General features: G+C 34.6%; 1 protein-coding gene across 6 annotated transcripts in view; it reads left to right on the top strand.

Moving 5' to 3' along the window:
- Positions 1–21,692, top strand: part of EXOC6 (exocyst complex component 6) — a 278,392-nt gene that overhangs the window by 113,927 nt on the left and 142,773 nt on the right. For all 6 annotated transcript variants that reach the window (XM_073240691.1, XM_073240690.1, XM_037015771.2 and 3 more), the window contains 3 exons: positions 6,108–6,312; positions 16,487–16,639; positions 17,471–17,539. In XM_073240691.1, the coding sequence (XP_073096792.1) occupies positions 6,108–6,312; positions 16,487–16,639; positions 17,471–17,539 (427 nt within the window). The remainder of the gene's footprint in view (positions 1–6,107; positions 6,313–16,486; positions 16,640–17,470; positions 17,540–21,692) is intronic.

The raw sequence follows: 21,692 nt of genomic DNA, 5'->3' as shown, positions 1-21,692 counted from the left end.
TGCTGGTGTCCTTTGCTGTACAGAAGTTTTTCAGCTTGATGTAGTCCTACTTGTTCATTTTTGCTTTTGTTTTCTTGCCTGGGGAGATATGTTCAAGAAGAGTCACTCATGTTTATGTCTAAGAGATTTTTGCCTATGTTTTTTCTAGGAGTTTTATGGTTTCATGACTTACATTCAGGTCTTTGATCCATTTCGAATTTACTTTTGTGTATGGGGTTAGACAATGGTCCACTTTCATTCTCTTACATGTAGCTGTCCAGTTTTGCCAGCACCATCTGTTGAATAGACTGTCTTTTCCCCATTGTATGTCCATGGATCCTTTATCAAATATTAATTGACCATATATGTTTGGGTTCATGTCTGGAGTCTCTAATCTGTTCCACTGGTCTGTGGCTCTGTTCTTGTGCCAGTACCAAATTGTCTTGATTACTATGGCTTTCTAGTAGAGCTTGAAGTTGGGGAGTGAGATTCCCCCACTTTATTCTTTCTCAGGATTGCTTTGGCTATTCAGAGTCTTTGGTGTTTCCATATGAATTTTTGAACTATTTGTTCCAGTTCATTGAAGAATGTTGCTGGTAATTTGATAGGGACTGTGTCAAATCTGTATATTGCTTTGGGCAGGGTGGCCATTTTGATGATATTAATTCTTCCTAGCCAAGAGCATGGGATGAGTTTCCATTTGTTAGTGTACTCTTTAATTTCTCTTAAGAGTGTCTTGTGGTTTTCAGGGTATAGGTCTTTCACTTCTTTGCTTAGGTTTATTCCTAGGAATTTTATTCTTTTTGATGCAATTGTGAATGGAGTTGTTTTCCTGATTTCTCTTTCTATTGGTTCATTGTTAGTGTATAGGAAAGCCACAGATTTCTGTGTGTTAATTTTGTATCCTGCAACTTTGCTGTATTCTGATATCAGTTCTAGTAGTTTTGGAGTGGAGTCTTTAGAGTTTTTTATGTACAGTATCATGTCATCTGCAAATAGTGACAGTTTAACTTCTTCTTTACCAATCTGGATTCCTTGTGTTTCTTTGTTTTGTCTAATTGCCATGGCTAGGACCTCCAGTACTATGTTGAATAACAGTGGGGAGAGTGGGCATCCCTGTCTTGTTGCTGATCTCAGAGGAAAAGCTTTCAGCTTCTCGCTGTTCAGTATGATGTTGTCTATGGGTTTATCATATATGGCCTTTATTATATTGGGGTGCTTGCCCTCTATACCCATTTTGCTGAGAGTTTTTATCATGAATGGATGTTGAATTTTGTCAAATGCTTTTTTAGCATCTATGGAGATGATCATGTGGTTTCTGTCTTTTTTGTTGATGTGGTGTATGATGTTGATGCATTTTCCTAATGTTCTACCATCCTTGCATCCCTGGGATGAATCCCACTTGGTAATGCTATATGATCCTTTTGATATATTTTTGAATTCAGTTTGCTAGTATTTCATTGAGTATTTTTGCATCTACATTCATCAGGGATATTGGTCTGTAGTTTTCTTTTTTGGTGGGGTCTTTGCCTGGTTTTGGTATTAGGGTGATGTTGGCTTCATAAAATGAGTTTGGGAATACTCCCTCTTTTCTTCTATTTTTTGGAAAACTTTAAAGAAAATGGGTATTATGTCTACTCTGTATGTCTTATAAAATTCCGAGGTAAATCCGTCTGGCCCGGTTTTGTTGTTGGGTAGTTTTTTGGTTACCATTTCAAGTTCTTTGCTCGTAATTGGTTTGTTTAACTTTTGTGTTTCTTCATTGGTCAGTCTTGGAAGGTTGTATTTTTCTAAGAAGTTGTCCATTTCTCGTAGTTTTTCCAGCTTGTTAGCATATAGGTTTTCATAGTATTCTCTAATAATTCTTTGTATTTCTGTGGGGTCTGTCGTGATTTTTCCTTTCTCTATTCTGATTCTGTTGATGTGTGTTGACTCCCTTTTTCTCTTAATAAGTCTGGCTAGAGGCTAATCTATTTTGTTTATTTTCTCAAAGAACCAGCTCTTGGTTTCATTGATTTTTTTCTACTGTTTTAGTGTTCTCAATTTTATTTATTTCTTCTCTGATCTTTATTATGTCCCTCCTTCTGTTTACCTGAGGCCTCATTTGTTCTTTTTCCAATTTTGATAATTGTGACATTAGACTATTCATTTGGGATTGTTCTTCCTTCTTTAAGTGTGCCTAGATTGCTGTATACTTTCTGTTAAGAGTGCTTTTGCTGCATCTCACAGAAGTTGGGGCTTTGTGTTCTTGTTGTCACTTGTTTCCATATATTGCTGCATCACCATTTTTATTTGGTCGTTGATCCATTGATTATTTAGGAGCATGTTGTTAAGCCTCCATGTGTTTGTGGGCCTTTTTGTTTTCTTTGTACAATTTATTTCTAGTTTTATGTCTTTTTGGTCTGAAAAGCTGGTTAGTAGGATTTCAATCTTTTGGAATTTACTGAGGCTCTTTTTGTGGCCTAGTATGTGGTCTATTCTGGAGAATGTTCCATGTGCACTTGAGAAGAATGTGTATCCTGTTGCTTTTGGATGTAGAGTTCTATAGATGTCTGTTAGGTCCATCTGTTCTAGTGTGTTGTTCAGTGCCTCTGTGTCCTTATTTTCTGTCCAGTGGATGTATCCTTTGGGGTGAGTGGCGTGTTGAAGTCTCCTAAAATGAATGCATTGCAATCTACTTCACCCTTTAGTTCTGTTAGTATTTGTTTCACATATGCTGGTGCTCCTGTGTTGGGTGCATATATATTTAGATTGGTTATATCCTCTTGTTGGACTGGGCCCTTTATCATTATGTAATGTCCTTCTTTACCTCTTGTTACTTTTTTTGTTTTGAAGTCTATTTTGTCTGATACTAGTACTGTAATACCTGCTTTCTTCTCTCTGTTGTTTGCATGAAATATATTTTTCCATCCCTTGACTTTTAGTCTGTACATGTCTTTGGGTTTCAGGTGAGTTTCTTGTAAGCAGCATACAGATGGGTCTTGCTTTTTTATCCATTCTATTACTCTGTGTCTTTTGATTGGTGCATTCAGTCCATTTATATTTCTGGTGATTATTGAAAGATATGTACTCATTGCCATTGCAGGTTTTCAATTTGTGGTTACCACAAAGATTCAAGGTTAGCTTCTTTTGTATCTTACTGCCTAACTTAGGTCGCTTATTGAGCTGTTATATACAGTGTTTTGAGATTTTTTTCTTCTCTCCCTTCTTATTCCTCCTCGTCCATTCTTTATATGTTGGTTGTTTTATTCTGTGCTCTTTCTTGTTTCCTTTAAGTGCTTTTAGTGGGTAGTTGATTTTATTTTTTGCCTTTAGTTAGTATTTGGTTGGTCTGCTTTCTTTTCAATAATTTTATTTTCTCTGGTGACATCGGTTTAGTCTTAGGAGTGCTCCCGTCTAGAATAGTCCCTCTATAATACCCTGTAGAGGTGGTTTGTGGGAGGCAAATTCCCTCAACTTTTGCTTGTCTGGGAATTGTTTAATCCCTCCTTCATATTTAAATGATAATCATGCTGCATATAGTATTCTTCATTCAAGGCCCTTCTGTTTCATTGCATTAAATATATCATGCCATTCTCTTCTGACCTGTAAGGTTTCTGTTGAGAAGTCTGATGATAGCCTGATGGGTTTTCCTTTGTAGGTGACCTTTTTCCTCTCTCTAGCTGCCTTTAAAACTCTGTCCTTGTTCTTGATCTTTGCCATTTTAATTATTATGTGTCTTGGTGCTGTCCTCCTTGGGTCCCTTCTGTTGGGAGTTCTGTGTACTTCCGTGGTCTGAGTGACTATTTCCTTTCCAGTTTGGGGAAGTTTTCAGCAATTATTTCTTCAAAGACACTTTCTATCCCTTTTTCTCTCTCTTCTTCTTCTGGTACCCCTATAATGCGGATATTGTTCCTTTTGTATTGGTCACACAGTTCTCTTAATATTGTTTCATTCCTTGAGATCCTTTTATCTCTCTCTGTGTCAGCTTCTATGCGTTCCTGTTTTCTGGTTTCTATTCCATCAGTGGCCTCTTGCATCTTATCCATTCTGATTATAAATCCTTCCAGAGTTTGTTCCACTTCTGTAATCCTCTTCTGGATGTCTGTAATCTCCCTCTGGACTTCATCCCTTAGCTCTTGTATATTTCTCTGCATCACCGTCAGTATGGTTATGATTTTTATTTTGAATTCTTTTTCAGGAAGTCTGGTTAGGTCTGTCTCCTTCTCAGGTGTTGAGTCTCTAATCTTTGTCTGCCTCAAATTTTGCCTTTTCATTGCGATAGAGATAGTTTGCTGAGCTGGCATGAAGGATACCTGGAAGAACTTCCCTTCTTGTTGGTTTGTGGCCTTCCTCTCCTGTGAGAAGAGCGACCTCTAGTGGCTTGTGCTTGGCAGCTGCACGCAGACAGGGCTTCTGATTCTTCCCCAGCTGCTATGGAGTTTATCTCCGCTGTTGCTTTGGGTGTGGCCTGCCTCGGGCAGCTGCTCCAATATAGTGAAGCCACGTTGGAGGGGGAACGGCCGGGAGATTGCTTATCTCCGTGAGGGGCCTCTGAGCTGCCCTTCTATCCAGGGGTTTAGGGTGCCCGGAGTTCCCTGCTACTGGACTGTGTCCCAGGACACTTCTGTCCGGCTGTGTGGTCCCTGTCCCTTTAAAGCTTCCAAAATGCACTCACTTTTCTTTGTCCCTGTGGCGCCGGCTGCAGAGACCTGCTCACAGGTCTTACTGTCCTGTTTCTCTAGTTTTCAGCACCCCACGCCTGCCCTGTGTCTGCGCTCTCGTGCGGATGGCTAGGGCTGGGTGTTTAGCAGTCATGGGCTCCCTCTCCCTCCCCGCTCTGACTCCTTTCCTCCCGCCGGGAGTTGTGGTGAGGGGCGCTCGGTTCCCACCGGGCTGTGGCTTGTATCTTACCCCCTTCACGAGGTGCTGGGTTCTTGCGGGTGTGGATGTAGTCTGGCTATTGTCCTGTGTCTTCTGGTCTCTCTTTTAGGAAGAGTTGTCTTTGTTGTATTTTCAAAAATATATGTGGTTTTCAGAGGAGATTTCTGCTGCTCTACTCATGCCGCCATCTTGGCTCCACCTGCTCAAATTAGTGATAAGATTTTATGGCAATTTGCAAAATATTCTCAGGGAATATAGGCTAGAAAACTTATAAGTATTCTTAAATAGTTTTTTGACTTAACTGCCTTTTCATTTTACTTGCGTTATCTTTTTTGTTCTTTAGGTAGTGCCTTTTCTCATTTTGAACATCCAAATCAGTGGGAAAGGTGTAGAATGTTACTAGATTAGTAGTCAAATATCTACCTATTCTCAAATGGATTTTGGTCTTGAATATTTTTTATTATAGGAAACTGACAATTTTGGAAAGTTTCAGTCCTACTACCAATTACCAATTATAGTATCTTAGCCAAAGTATATACCCTTTTTCTGTGTGTTTTCTCATCTGTAGAATGTTAATATCTTCCATAGACATTTATGTCATAATTGTCTTGAAAAAATTGAAATACTTTTGTGAAAGCATATCACTGTCTGTAGGGCATAGGTTGTACTTTACTAACTACTTTACTAACTACTGCATCCCCAGCATGTTGTACAGTGCCTTATAAGTAGTAGGCTTTCAGTAAATACTTGTTGAATTGAAAAAAATCATTCTATCTGTGACTTTTTACTTGGTTTTGTGACATTTAATATTATTTCTAATTTCCTTACTGTAAATTCTTTTTAAAACTCTTTAAAATCTATTTTATTTTCATTTGAATTAAATCTGTGATATATACTTTTTTTTGTTGGTGATGGTAGAGATATTATGAAGTCACGTATCAAGTAACTAAATATAGTAAATAAAAAATTTGGAAATATTATACATGTACATTTAATGTTTTGTGATAACAATGATGTTTGTGATGTTTTAGATTTATGTAAAGTGAAATAAGGAAGTTGGATATTAGTATATGCCATGAATTTTCAGCCTGAAACTTGCTCATATGGTTTATAGTTTGCACTTACTAAGTGGAAATAAATATTAATTCTAGTACCTAACTATATACTTTTCAGGGGGAGTGTTGGAGTGATTAATTATGTGAACTTACTTATAAAATTAATGTAATAAGGACTCTTTATAGAATTTTCTTTTTAACTTCTCACAGGTATTATTCTGCTCTAAAAACTATGGAACAGTTAGAGAATGTGTATTTTCCCCGGGTTAGTCAATATCGGTTTTGTCAGCTAATGATAGAAAATCTTCCTAAACTCCGTGAGGATATTAAAGAAATCTCCATGTCTGATCTCAAAGACTTTTTGGAAAGCATTCGAAAACATTCTGACAAAATAGGCGAAACAGCAATGAAACAGGTGAGCTTAAAAAAGGAGAATTTTAATTTAATGTTATTTAATAATCTAGGTTCTAGAACATATCCAGAGTTCACTTTTCCTTATGTAAAATGCTTATTTTTGTTTTACACTTTTCTTATCTTTCCTGATTCTTGTTTAGAATGGATTTCAGCAGCATTCTCTTTCAGCTTGCAGTTATTTCCTAGAAGTCAGTCTAACTTAACTCACCAGCTGAACTCTTGGCAATCTTCCACATGTATGTGGTGAAAGGGTATCTCGCCACAACCCTCCTTACCCAGAATGACTCAGGAGACACGGGCCTATGCAAGAGATTTTATTATCTGAAGGAGAAAGTGGCTGCCCCAGAGGAGGGTGGGGAGAGAGAGAGAGAGAGAGAGGGAGCAGCAGAGAGAGCAGGAGGACAGAGAGACAGAGACAAAGAGAGGGCAGCAGCGTGGTGCAGAGTGTTGTGCTTTTCTCACCAGCTTATGTGCTTGAGACTATAGAGCAAATAGAAAATGAATTACTATTTTCTTACATGTGGCATTACATTAACTTTTGCCAGCAGTCCAATTTGGTATAAAATTAGCTGAAAAGTGGCAGCAACTGGGAGCCCTTTTATGCTGAGATTCTCAATTGCTGTCTTTTTAAGACAAATTAAAAGTATTATTTTTGAGTTAACAACTCCTAATGCTCAATAATAAAAAGACAAACAATGGGAAAAGATTTGACAGTTATAAAGTTTATATACCTACCTTCTGGGTCAGAATTTCTTCTCCAAGTATTTCCCATGAGAATGAAAACATGTCCTCATGATGCTCAAAGCAGCTTTGCTCACAATAGCCAAAAACTGGAAACAACCCAAGTGGACATCACAGAGAAAATGGATACACAAATTGTGCTATTCAAAAAAGGAATGAATTGCTGATATGTGCAACAACATATGAGTCTCCCAGATATGCTGAGTTATAGAAGATGGACACAAAAAAGCACACACTGTGTGATTCCATTTATTGCAGTTCTAAAGCAGGCAAAACTAAAGTGAAAAAAATCAGAGCAATGGTTGCCTCTAGGTGGGGAGATTACCTGGAAAGAGACACAAAAGGACTTTCTGGAAAGATGGAAATATTCTATACCATGATAAAAGTGTATCCTCTTGTCAAAATTGTACAGCTCAAATCTGCACATTTGATTGTATATAAGTCTTATCTCAATGTAAATTGTATAAAATAATTGTGGTGTGTGGAGTGAATGGGTAAAGGTATAGGTGAAACAAGAAATATATAAATATTAATTGTTGAAGATAGGTGATCATTACTTGGGAGTTCATTATATTAATCTGTATACTTTGTTTATATAGTTGGCCCTCGAACAAAGCAGGGTTTAGGGGTGTCCCTCCATTCACAGCAAAATAGGAGTATAACTTTTGACTCTCCAGAAACTTAACTGTAATAGCCTACTGTTGAATGGAAGCTTTACTGATAACATAAAGTTATTTAACACATATTTTGTATGTTACATGTATTATGTACTGTATTCTTACAACAGAGTATGCTAGAGAAAAAAAACATTTTTTAAAATTGTCACAAATCTCCAAAATATTTCCCAATAAAGCATTTGAAAAAAAAATCTTTGTATAAAAGCACACACACAGTTCAAACCCATGTTGTTTAAAGGTCTGTTTTATTTGAGATTTTTAGTAATAAAAAGTTTAAAAATTATTAATAATGTAATATTCTAAGTTAGCTGTTAAAACTCCCAATAATCATGTCATAGATATACAGCAGTGTTCAACATGCTTTCTGATTCCTGTTTTTTTCCTCAAGTATTACAGACTGCTCTAGAGAAGCCTTTAAAAAAAATTCTTGGTGAGTAGCTTGCTCCTGGGGAATTGAAGTCGATGGAGCAACGAGCATCCAGAGGGATGGGGTCTCAGTGAGACTTCCCAGAGTGGGGGGCCCTGAATGCACCCAGGAGCATGACCTTCTCTCCTCCTCTTCCTCTTCCTCTCTCCAGGGCCTCCCAAAAACCTTTTATTTCATTTTATTTTTCTAAAAGAAATATGTCAGTATTAGACTGTTGTTACAACAGAGGTAATTAAGTCAGTATATGAATTTTTCCCTATTCTAACTTTTTAAAGGGTTATTTATAAATCAGATCATCTTCTTCCTATTGTTTCAGCTTTGCATAATTTATATTCTGTGTCAATTTGCTTTGTTTCATTGATTGTTTACTTTGAAGATGTATTGATTTTAAGAATTCTTTACCAGGGTCAATTTACTTTGAACAAAAAAATATGAAAACTTTAATAATGTAGGACTTGTACAATAATTTTTTTTCAAGTTGTTTGATAGTATCTTTCCAAATTAAATACTTGGTTGACTTGGTAAATAAACAGAAGCTACAAATTTATTACTTATCTTTTCTATGGAAGCTAGGCCTAAGTCTGTTTTTTCCTACCACTGGGATGATGGGAATGTAGTTAGTTGTGGGTGGTAGCATAGAAACAAATGGTGGAAGTGTAGGCCAGTGGGTTAGCATTCTAACATCAGATTAGTAACCTTGGAAATATAAAGACTAACAAAGTGTAAAAGAGTAAATTTTAGAGCCACGGTTCGGGAAAAGAAGCCAGAGATTCTGAATCTAGAAACTGTGATTATCTCAAAGAACTTGTATACGTTAGGAAAGCCCCAGGAATGGAGAGCTAAGTAGAACCAAAAATTGGATATTACCTTACTGTTAAACTAGAATAACGTGTGGGATTTCATAGTTTTCCTCTAAAGTGGCTCTCTTTCTCCTCCAGTGTTACACTTCAATAAACTAATAGGATGGACACATTTTATAATAAAATGGGAATCAGTGGAGCCACTGATCCTTCTCAAAGCACCTCCCATTTCTTCTCAGGATGCAAAGTTCTTCTGACTGCCTCTGAGCAGTGAGTTTTCTTTTGCATTGGAGAGTTCTTCAACATTGTATTCTTGCCTTTGGTATCACAGTGTTTTCAGTACTTTTTCTCCTAAGTCTGGGCAAGGAATTCTGTGTATGCCATGGGCATAAAAACACATCACCTTAGTTTTTCATTATGAGGATATAAACAGTTCACAGTTCATGTTCCATTATACATTTTAGCAAAGAGTTTCATTATTAAACTTATCTTTTCTGACCTGATTTTCATAGATTAGTTTTGAACCTTTCTGCCTGGGCTCTAGGATTTGAGGTTTATGAGAATTTCCTGACTGGGAGAGAATACACTCTTCCTGGTGTACCACCATCATTTCCTTGTAAAAAGAATCAAGCTCGCTACTTCTGCAGCTTAAACACATACCTTTCATACAGAAGCCTTTCCTAATCATCTGTCTATAGGGAATTTTTTCTTTACAATTTTTCCTTTACGAAGTGTCTCTGATGGAATTGAGGGGTTAGTTTTCTTATGGTGAGAGCTAGAGTCCTTAAGATCTGATAAGAAAAGTTGTGTTTTGTTCTATTTCGGTATTCTTTCCAGCTGCCTTTTAATTTATTGTTTGAGCATTGGGAATCTCTCACAAACAGTTGTCACTTGGGCAGGATCACAGTTTGGTTCTGGAATCTCCTTGGCAATGTAAGTGGAAACCTCATACTTTGCAAAGTAGCTCCCTTACTTGGGTGTGTCCTGTGCCTACTTCTATTATCTCATGTTCCATTTATGGATTTACTTGTTATATATTCAGTTGAATGTCCTGTAAGTACCCCAAACCTAGCATTTCTAAAAGAAAACATATTTTTTTTGCTAAATCTTTCCTTATATTTTCTTTCTCAGAGAGTAGTATCTTGTATTTTCACAAGCCAGAAACTATGAAGTACTTTAGATCTTTTAGGAGTATTTATGTTCTTTATATTATGTTACTAAGTCCTACTTAGTAACTGCCAGTTCTGCTTTTAAATATCTATAGATTCTTTATCCACCTCTCTATATAGCTGGACTGTTGTTATATCAAATTAATTATTCTCCTTATCTCTGTTTCTTTCTACTTTTGCTAATTGTTCTAAGATGCAAGAATGACCACTTCCTCTCTAGTGATTCCCAGTTACCTTTTTCTATGTCCAAATTACTCAGCATGAAACAAAAGCCTCATCTGTTGTTATTCCCTCTGCCTACTGTGCTGTAGCAGTATTGAGTCTCTTATAAATTTTTGAATAGACCGGTTATTTTCTCTACTTAGAATGCCTTTTATTCTAACAAATTTCCCAGTCTGATGAATTCCTCCTTTTCCCCTCAAAAGCTGGCTTAAGCATTTCCTTGTCTCTAAAATCTGCTTGCCTGTGTCTTACTCCTGCCAGCAAGAGATGGTCACCACTTTTCAGTGCATATGTCTATTATTGTACTAGTCACACTACATTATAATTGCTTATTTTGTGTTCTTAAGTAGTTTTTTAAATTAGGAATTATATCTTGGTTATTTTTTGCCTTTCTTGGATCTAGCACTATGCCTAACATAAGTGCAACAAAAAATTATTTTTTTGAAGCAGTTTAGACCTGAGTTTTAGCTTCTCTGAGGAAGTAAAAGTAAAAGACAGCTTTACACTTGTAGTGTTTTTTTCTTCTCATTTTAATATGAGATATGAACCCATTATGAGTAGTCTGATATTTAACTAGCAGTTAAATAACTAAAATTCATAGTCTCAGTTAACATTTCCATATTATATTCCCTGATACACATTTTAATAGCTTTCTTTTGGGGGAAACAGAAGTAAATGGTCAAATAAGTTTTGGCAATACAGGTTAAGATTTCTTTAGTTATGAATTGAATTATAAATCTTGTAGAAGGGAGATATAATATGTGATATATGTCTCACATTTGAGCATGGAACCTTCTTTTTCAAGGAATACCTATTAATACTGTATAAAATGTTAGTTTTGTACATAACACAGTATGGAAGCGATGTTTAATGATTTTATATTCTGAAAACAGAAAATCATTGACAAGATTAGTTTGGGCACAGAGAGAGAAAGGGATTTTTTTTTTCCCAGTGAGTGATTGATGGTGGTAACAGAGGAACAGGAATAGTGATTTTCTCAAGTACAACCTTCTGGAGGGCAGCCAGCATAAAGGTTTAGGTGAGGAGAGAGCTAGATTTCTGCAATTTGCATGATCTGATTACCTGGGAGTAAAAAAGTCTGATTAGCAATCATGTATCCCTTATAATCTACCTTAAAAGAAGCAGTAGATAAGATTCCTATGTGCTAACAGAACAGAGAAATTACTGTCTGACCATCAGAACAGAGGGAATGTTACACTTAATGTGCATTATGTAAAGAAATAAAAATTCTGAAATTAGAACTATGTTTTTTTTCAATCTCTGATAATGAAGTTCTGATAGTGACAGTTCACTAAACTGCATAAAATGCATTAAGAATACCTTCTTAATATGTATAAATGTTCATTTTTGTCAGGCCAATTGTGGGATAATAGCTTCTGCATTCTTATTCTTCACAAACTATGGGCATTTTCAGTGGAAAATAAAATAAGCTTGCAACTTGCTACTATAGTTCCTATATATATACTTTAGTGAGGTTAGTGGACATTTCAGGGAGTTGGGATTTTGGCCAAAAAGTGAACCAGCCCTGCTCACCAACACACACACATGCCAGCTCAGGAAATAAATTGTCCCACATAGTTTCAGGGCTTCAGAAAATAAAACTTTTTTTCTCTACAAGTAATCATTTATTATGAGGCAGTGTATTTTATGTACATTCTTGCTTGTATCGTATCTTAATTTTTTCTGGTATTTTAAAATTTATGTGTCTGGTTTTTCCCTTAAAAAAGAATTAGTGGTAATTCTCTTGTAAAACTTTGACAGTGCTCCAAACCTAAACTCATTAAAATAATTGAATCACTGACTTGGTTCATTCAAAGGAAGAGGAGTATACTCTTTCGTAATTGATATAAAGCTAATTCTAGGATGGGAAACAAAGTATAAGCAATGAAACTATTAGACATGGACTTTAAAATGAACATGTTCAAGGACCTACATGACAAGATTGAGAACTCTGGCAGATCATTGGAAACCATAAAGTAAGCCATCTGGAAAGTCTAGAACTGAAAATACAGTAACAAATTAAGAACTCAGTGTGTAGGTGGATGAGACGCAGCTTAAGAGAGAATTAATGAACCAGAAGATAGGTCAGAGAAATATATCCAAATTGAAGCTTAAAGAGACATAAAGATGGAAAGTACAGGAAAAGTTTAAAGACATACAGCATAAGATGAAAAGGTTTAATATATGTGTAATTATAGTCCCAAAGGAGAAAAAAAGCATATGGCACAAATCATAAGGACAGACCTTGAAACCACAGATTCAAAAGTGCTGTGAACACTAAATACAAAAACCCATGCTTAGGTATAGAACAGTAAAATGCTGAAAACTGAAGAAGAAAAATCTTAAAAGCATCCAGAGGGAAAAATATATTAACCTTCAAAAGAGCAGTAATAGTACCAATCAAGAGCTAACTTCCCAAAGAATCAATGGAAGCCAAAAGACAGTTGAACTAATATATCTGAAGTGCTGATTAACCTAATCTGTCAACCTATGATTCTATATCCAGCATCTAAAAGATGGTTTTATCTTTTAGATATGGAGGCAAAATGAAGATATTTTTCTGATAAAAACCAAGATAATGTATTTCTAGCAGGCCTACATAAAAGAAATAGTGTTTTCAGACAAAAAGAAAATGATCCCAGTTAGAAGCCCAGAGATTCAGCAAGTTAATAGAAAGGACAGCTATTTGGGGTAAAATAACATATATGGGCTGTATAAAACAAGAACATGGGGTTTACAGATATATAATTAACAATGCAAGACAATAACCCCTTATAAGTTGGAAGGGGAATTGATATGGGTTTAAAAAACCCTATTAATTATGTTGCTTACATAATTATGTAGGAGACATACCTTACATAGAAACACATGGAAAAGTTGAAAGCAAAAGGATGGAGAAGGTATATCATGCAAATATTAACCAAAAGAAATCTGGTTCATATATATTAATGTCAAAGTAGGCTTTAAGATAAGTGTTAGAGAGAGAAAGAGGAACATGTGATAGTGATAAATGATTCAATCCATCAAGAAAATCAACAATTCTAAATATTTCCATCTAATAACATAGTCTAAAAATGCGTAAAGTGCATAAAGCAACAGGCAGAGAAAGACAAATCTGTATGATTCTACTTGTGGAATATAAAAACAAAACAAAATGAATAACAAAACAGCATTAGATTCATAGACACTGAGAAGTGACTAGTGGTTACCAAGGGGGAGGAGGGGAAAGTGGGGATGGTGAGGGAGACTATTGAACTACTGTGATGTACATTTGATAATAAAAAATAAATAAATACATAAAAAATTGTCAGTTAAAGGAATAGACCATTTGACAATCATAATGGGAAATTTTAATACACTCCTCTTAGTAACTCTTAGAACCATTAGACAAAATCAATAAGGATATAGTCTTTACAAATAATGATTAACAACCTGACCTAATCAACATGTAACACTGTATCCCATGATTTCAGAATATACAATTTTTTGAAGCACATTTATCCAAATTGATGATATTCTCGTCCATAAACAAATTTGAGTAAATTTCAAGTGATTGAAATAATACTGTGTAAGTTCTCTGACCACACAAGCTATTCTGGATATCAGTAAGATTCAGGTAAACAGAAAATCCCTGTATGTTTGCAAATGAAGAAATAAAGTTCCAGATAACCCGTAGGTCAAAGAAGAAACTCAGTTGAAACCAGAAAATATTTTGAATTGCAGTATAATGAAAATATGACATAGCAAAATTTATAGGATGCAAGAAAAGTGTTTAAGGGAAATTTATAGCCTTAAGTTTATAAATTAGGAAAGAAAGGCTGAAATCAGTTATTTAAGTATCCATCTCAAGAAGTTAGAGGAACAATAGCAAATTAAATAAAAAAAGAACGTAGAAGAACATGACACAAAAGCACAAGCAACAAAAACAGGAACAAGTAGGATTACATTAAATTAAAAAGCCTCTGCACATCAAAGGAAACAGCAGTGAAAAGGCAACCCACAGAAGCGAAGAAAATATTTGCAAACTATATATGGGATTAGGGGTTAATCTTCAAAGTATGTAAGGAACTCATACGACTCACTAGCAAAAAACCTTAATCACTTTATTTAAAAATGGGCTAAATTTCCTTCATATGCTACATCTATAGCTTTTCTTCTTCCTTCCTAATTACAAACCTTAAATAGAATTCGTGCCTCATATTGAATTTACCGAGTATCATAATTCCTCCAGGTGGTAAAGATACCTCGAGACAAGTGCTGGGCATAGAAGCCACAGGGCATAAATCTGCAAAGAAGTAAAAAGCTAACCTTTGCAAACAATATGGCTTCTCTCTCACTTACCAACTTTACATTTCCCTGTATGGCCCCGGAAGATGACTGGTTAGCCAGAGACGGGTAAGATTCCTCAAGGGAGGAACAACCTAAGACAGGCACAGTCGCAGGGGGGCCATCAGGTGAGAATTTGGGGATCAACAGAGGTGAGGCTCAGAACCTCACCCCCCCTGCTTTGAGAGAAATCTTCTGCATCCGTGGATGTCTTGCTGCCCTTGTGTAGCCTGGATTAATACTTAGTCCATAGGCACACACCTGATCATCTGATCATCTACATTTGCCTTCTTACAGCACTAAACTATGTTTTCTACCTTTATCTTGCATCTACCTACCACTTCAGCATTTTATTAAAAATAAAAATAATAATAATAATAGGAGAAATGTGGGATCAACATATAAATCAAGTACAAAAATCAAATGAATATTCATATTTGACCTGATGGTTTATAGGTCATATTGCATGATCAAAACCGAAAGTTTCTGTGATGAATGCCCTTGTACTGTTCACCATGTAAGAATTTATTCACTCTGTAAGAATTCGTTCACCATGTAAGAACTTGTTCGTTATGCTTCAGAAGATTGGAGACTGACGAGAATTAGGCTTGAGATGGATTAATGATTGTACATTGAGCATTGACCCCCCTATACTGAATTTTATTGTTGTTAACAACCATTTGATCAATAAATATGAGAGATGCCCTCTCAAAAAAAAAAAAAAATGGGCTAAAGACTTGAATAGATATTTCTCCAAAGCAAACATACAAATGGCTAGCAGGTATATGAAAAAATGCTCAACATCACTGGCCATCAGGGAAATGCAAATCAAAATCACAATGGGTATCACCTCCCACCTCTCGGAATAGCTATTATCAAAAATGAAAGCACAAGTGTTGGCAAGGATGTGGAGAAGTTGGAACCCTTGTGTACTGTTTATGGGAATGCAAAATGCTGTAGCTGATATAGATGGAGTATGAAGGTTCCTCAAAAAGTTAAAAATAGAACTATGATATGATCCAGCAATCCCCCTTCCGGATATTTATCCAAAAGAATTGAAATCAGAATCTCAAAGAGGTGTAAGCACTCTTATGTTCATTGCAGCATTTTCACAACCAAGATGTAGAAACAACCTAAATGTCCATTGACAGATGAATGGATTAAGAAAATGTGGTATATACATATAATGGTATACAGTTCAGCCTTAGAAAGGAAATTATGAGGTATCTAAAATAAATTTGTAGAATCAAACAGTGGGATAGTGGTTGCCAAGGGTTGGGGGAGGGGGAACTGGGGAGCTAACTAGTCAACAGGCATAAAGTTTCAGTTAAGCAAGATGAATAAGCTTTAGAGGCCTGCTGTACAATATTGTACCTAAAATCAACAATGTGATATATATTATTAATGTATTAAGATAATGTAAATACTTGTATTAATATAAATAATATATGTACACATAAAATTTGTTAAGAGTAGATCTCAAGTGTGCTTACCACAATAAAATAAAATTTATAAAATAAAGTGGGAGGAAATTATCAAAATAAGAATAAAAATCAATATAATAGAAAACAAAATACGATACGGAGAATCAACAAAGCAGAAAGTTGGTTCTTAGTTTTTTCAAATAAAATTGGTAACAAGGAAGAGTGTGGGCAAAAATCTTGAATGAAAAATGAGACATCTCTTAATCCTACACCTACAGACATTAAAATGATAAAAGAAATATGAACAAATTCTTGAAACAATTTTGACCATAATATATATAGAAATCATTTTTCTTCTCCCAAAATAGGCACAACAGCAGAAAACCTTCAGTGTCACTCTGCAGAAGCCAAATAATGTAAAACTTTGGAAGAATATGTATATAAATGGTAGAATTCCAGAAGAAAGGAATGAAACTATATTGAAACATGCATCTGAGGAAGATGACGAGAACGAAGAGGAGGTGATGGGAATGCCTGCCTGCCTGTGTGCCTACTTCCCTCCCTTCCTACATTCCTTTCATGAATTTTTTCTTTTCAGTTATAATTTACATCTGTGGGACTTTCAGTCTCCCTATGTGCAAATTGAATTTATGTAGATCAGATTGTGGTGAGCTATCTGAAATATTAGACTGCATAGTTGATACATAAATAGCATATATTGTAGATTGTATTTGTAATCCATAGTTAGTAGCACCTAGGTGTTCTACCATAATTAGTAGTAAAAGTGTAAATCTTAGGTTTTTTTTGTAGTGATCACTCATTTTGATTATCTGTGGTAAACATTTAATTTCATAATGGCTTACCTTACCATGTAGACTAAATTCCGGATGGCTACCCTTTTTTTTTAATTGGTACTGTGATACTACGAAATAATTCTAATATGATTAAAGTTAAGTTTATTTCTTAAAAAAAGTCTAGAAACCTTGAAATTATCCTTAAATATTTACTTTCTTTCATCTTCTATATCCAAATTTGTTCCTAGTCCTATTGCCTCTTTTATTCTTTCCATGAAGTCTTTTTCGTCGAGCTTACTTTTTATCTTTTCCTTTGAACTCCTGATGAATTTAGTTAATACTCGAAGGAACCTAGTTATTCCCAACTGTTTATAAGTTTTGCCTTCTCAAACAAGTTTTTTAAATTGTTTTTCTAAGGACACAGTTGGGGCATAGTAAGCTTTTTTTAGTCAATAAATGTTTTAACATGAAGTCCATGAATCTCCTTGTCTATCTTGTACATTATCCAACAGTGGATAGGTTGACCTATAATTTTTAAAAAATGGTTGTATTTTTCAGGTCTTAACTGTTCAGGAGCTTGTTGATTTTTCCCCTGTTTACCACTGTTTGCACATTTATTCTGTTTTGGTAAGTATCTTTTATGTATGTATAAGTGTACATATGTAAATATTTGTAATATTAAAAAGACATTAGGCATTTTAGACCTGCTTTTCTAAAGGCCAACCATAAGCTCAGTGAGCTGTAAATCTTCATGTACAAATATTTGTGAAATATCTACTGAGTGTAGTATCTGTAATAGTCTCAGTGTAATAGTCTGCTTTAAGGTGATACACCACTTCATGTACCTAAGAACCTTGTAATATTGTACTTGGATTTTTCCTTTCTTGACTCTGTGCTTTTATATCAGTTACTTTTATTTTATCTATCTATCTATCTATCTATCTATCTATCTATCTATCTATCTATCTATCTATCTATCTATTATCTATCTATCTATCTATCTATCTATCTATCTATCTATCTATCTATTCATTTTAAACATTGAAGATGTGGTATTTATTACTAGTTGGCCAGGAATGCAGCAAGATTGAGTTTTTTTTTCTTTTGGTATCATTAATATACAATTACATGAGCAATATTGTGGTTACTAGATTTCCCCCATTATCAAGTCCCCACCACATACCCCATTACAGTCACTGTCCATCAGCTTAGTAAGATGCTATAGAATCACTACCTGTCTTTTCTGTGCTATACTGCTATACTGCCTTCCCTGTGACCCCCCACATTATGTGTGCTAATCGTAATGCCCCTTTGTATCATATATATTTGTATCAGTTACTTTTAAATATGTTACTTCTACATTTGTTTGCTCCACCACATGTTTTCATTTTTGATTAAAAAATTATCTTTTTAAAAAAATGATAGCATTATTGTGGTATAATTCATATACCAGAAAATTTATCCTTGTAAATTATACAATTCAGTGGCTTTAGCATATTCACAAGGATGTGCAACCATTACAACTAATTCCAGAATATTTCATTACCACAAAAAGAAACGCCTTATCCATTAGTAGTCACTCCTCATTCTCCCCTCCCCCTAGTCCCTGAAAAACCACTAATTTATGTTCTACCTCTATGGCTTTGCCTATTTTGGTTATTTCATATAAATGGAATCATACTATATATATGTGCTCTTTTGTGTCTACTTTCTTTCACATTGGTAGAAGTTTACGTTATTGATTGAGATCTTTAATGTAGACATTTGCAGCTATAAATTTCCTTCTAACCACTGCTTTGGCTTCACTGTATGAGTTTTGATATACTGTGTTTCTGTTTCCACTTCATCTCAAAATATTTTCTAATTTCTTGCGATTTCTTCTTTAACCCATTGTGTGTTTTAGTGTGTCATTTAATTTCCTTGTTTGTGAATTTCCCAGAAGTTCTTTTGTTATTGATTCGAAATTTAATCCCACTGTGGTCAGAGATAATACTTTGTTTAAATGTACTGAAGCTTGTTTTATGGCCTAATATGTGGTTGATCCTGGAGAATGTTCCATGTACACTTGAGAAGAATATGTATCTGGCTGTTGGCTATTCTGTACACATCTGTTAGGTTTAGTTGATTTATAGTGTTGTTCAGATCTTCTGTTGTTTTGCTGATCTTCTGACTATTCTGTTATTGAAAGTAGAAATATTGAAACCTACAACTATCACTGTTGAATTATCTGTTCTTCCTCTAGTTCTGCCAGTTTTTGCTTCATATATTATTGAGGCTCTCTGGATATATGTTTATAATTGTTAGGTCTTCATGACAGATTGACCTTTTTTCACTATAAAATGTCCTTTTAAGCCAATTTTTTTGGCTTAAAAGCTATTTTAGATGTTATTAATATAGCCACTCTTTTTGTTCTTGTTGACATGGTATGTTTTTCCTGTCCTTTTTCAACCTGTGTTAGAATCTAAAGTGTTCCTCTGATAGGATAGCATATAGATGAATCTAGCTTTTTAAAATCCAGTCTGCCAATCTCTGCCTTTTGCTTGGAGTGTTTAGTTCATTTATATTTACTGTAATTACTGAATAAAGTAGGATTTAATAAACCATTTGTTTTAATGTCTTTTGTCTTGTTTCTTTATTCCTCCATTACTGCCTTTTGCATTAGTTACTTTCTCATGTACCATTTTAATTCCCTTGCCATTTCAATATATATATAGTATATTTTACATACAAAATACTAAATATGTGTGTATATATATATAAATTTTATTTACTTATTCCCCAAAATTGAACATCAAGTTTTATTTATGTCCATGTTTTTACTCAAGGCATATGAAATTTATCACACTCCTCTCTTTATAAAAAACTTAGAATTTTATCTATATATTACATTGCATTATTATAAATTAAGTAATGAGAAACAGCATAATTAATGAGAAACTGATTTATTACCTATTTTTTAAGGTACATGAGTGGATAAAACATTCACATTGGGTTTAAATATTCTTAATCTTGACTACGTTTTATAATCCTATAATTTATTTCTCAGTGGTTTTCATAATATTCTACAAAAACATGTTAACGTATTTATTTGAATTGAAAAAGGAATTTAGACTTTTTCTGAGAAATATCAAATACAATTTGACTTACTAGTTTGACTGTGAGGACTGGCTTGCTAGTTGGTGTTTAGGTTTTAGTGTGGGCATTTTTTATAAATTAAATGAACTAAGTCTGCAGCTCAGAATTTTAACCAAAAAGTATATTGTTAATTTGAAAAACAGAAAGACCCCTATTTATCCTATTACTCATTTCCAACAAAAATTTACTTTTGGCTTATTAATAATCTAAGTTTGCAATCTACTTAGGTTGTTTTGATTAGTTGTGTACTAATTAAAATGGCAGTTCAAACCAGGAAAAAAAAAAAGCCCTTACCATCTAAAGCCTTATGGTCTCATAAATAAAATAAAAATATACTGTATCATCAAATATAACATTAGAAAAAGTCATGTTAAATTAGAAACATTAAGTAGTAAACTGGAAATGTGAGTTAAAAAAGAAAAAGGAAAAATATAAACTTTCTAACTTATGAAAGTTTGCTCATGCATTTTTTAAAAATTAATGATGGTAAGTATCCATTAGACATGTTTAAATGAGGATATAATAGTTTTATTTATAATATACTTGAAATTATGTCATTTGCATCTATCTATTTAAACTCATAGTGAAAAAAATTTAGTTACCAAAATAAAACTGTGTTGGGGGACCATAGTTTTTTGTTTTTTGTTTTTAATTTGAGTGCAAAAATATTGGGAAAACTGCCTTAGGGGATACCAAGATAAAAATATTCTGTGCATTGTGAGTTCACTTTTGATGGCATTAAGAAATCATCTTTTTGGTGGCTCCTTAAGTATTAAAGAAAAATAACAAGCTTTTTTTCAGTGAAGATATGCTTTTTGATGTTTTTGTTTCCTATTCCTTTTTTATTTGGATTCTCTTTGGAGCCTTGAGTAGGAGAATGACTACCCAGCCTTTTCTTCTCACTCTGGATGGATTCTCCTTTAATCAGAGAGGAAGACAGAGGAGATGGATATATAGTCATTTCTTTACTTGTTCATTCATTCATTCATTCATTCAGCAAGGATTTATTGAGTACCTTGCATGTACTGACCTCTGTGCTAAGTGATCAGGATACAGTGGGGAACTAGAGGAACAGGACCATAATCTAATAGACTTAGAGTCAAGTAGAAAAGATAGATCTCTGTTGTTCTGTATGGTAACCACTAGCTATATGTGGCTATTTAAATTTAGTTAAAATTAAACAAAATTAAAATTCACTGTTTCAGTCCTTTTAGCCACATTTCAAATGTTTAGTAGCCACATGTGTTAGTGGCTACCGTATTAGACAGTGCAGATATAGTAGAAAACTTCCATCATCACAGAAAGTACTATTGAACAATGGTAAAATAGACCAATAATTAGGAAATCACAGCACAGGGTGTTAAGTGCTGTGATATGAATGCACAGATTGTTATGGGGTAACAGATAATAACAAGCTTCAGGAAGTTGAGGAAGGCTTTCTGAAGGAAGTAACATATATGGCGAGTCCTGAGCGGTAAATAAAAGTCATACAGGGAAAGAGAACAGGAGTGGCTTGCACAAAAGCCTGGAAGTGAAAAGAAAAAGGTATATTGAATATCCTGAGGTGAGGCTGGAGAGGGAAGAAAGTGCTGTCAGGTAGGGCCTTGTATACCACATTCAGAAGTTGAGGCTCAACTGATAATTT

Source organism: Manis javanica, chromosome 7, assembly GCF_040802235.1.
Source record: "Manis javanica isolate MJ-LG chromosome 7, MJ_LKY, whole genome shotgun sequence".
NCBI classification, from domain to species: Eukaryota; Metazoa; Chordata; class Mammalia; order Pholidota; family Manidae; genus Manis; species Manis javanica.
Note: the sequence above shows the minus strand (reverse complement) of the source record. Positions and strands in the feature narration are given on the sequence as shown.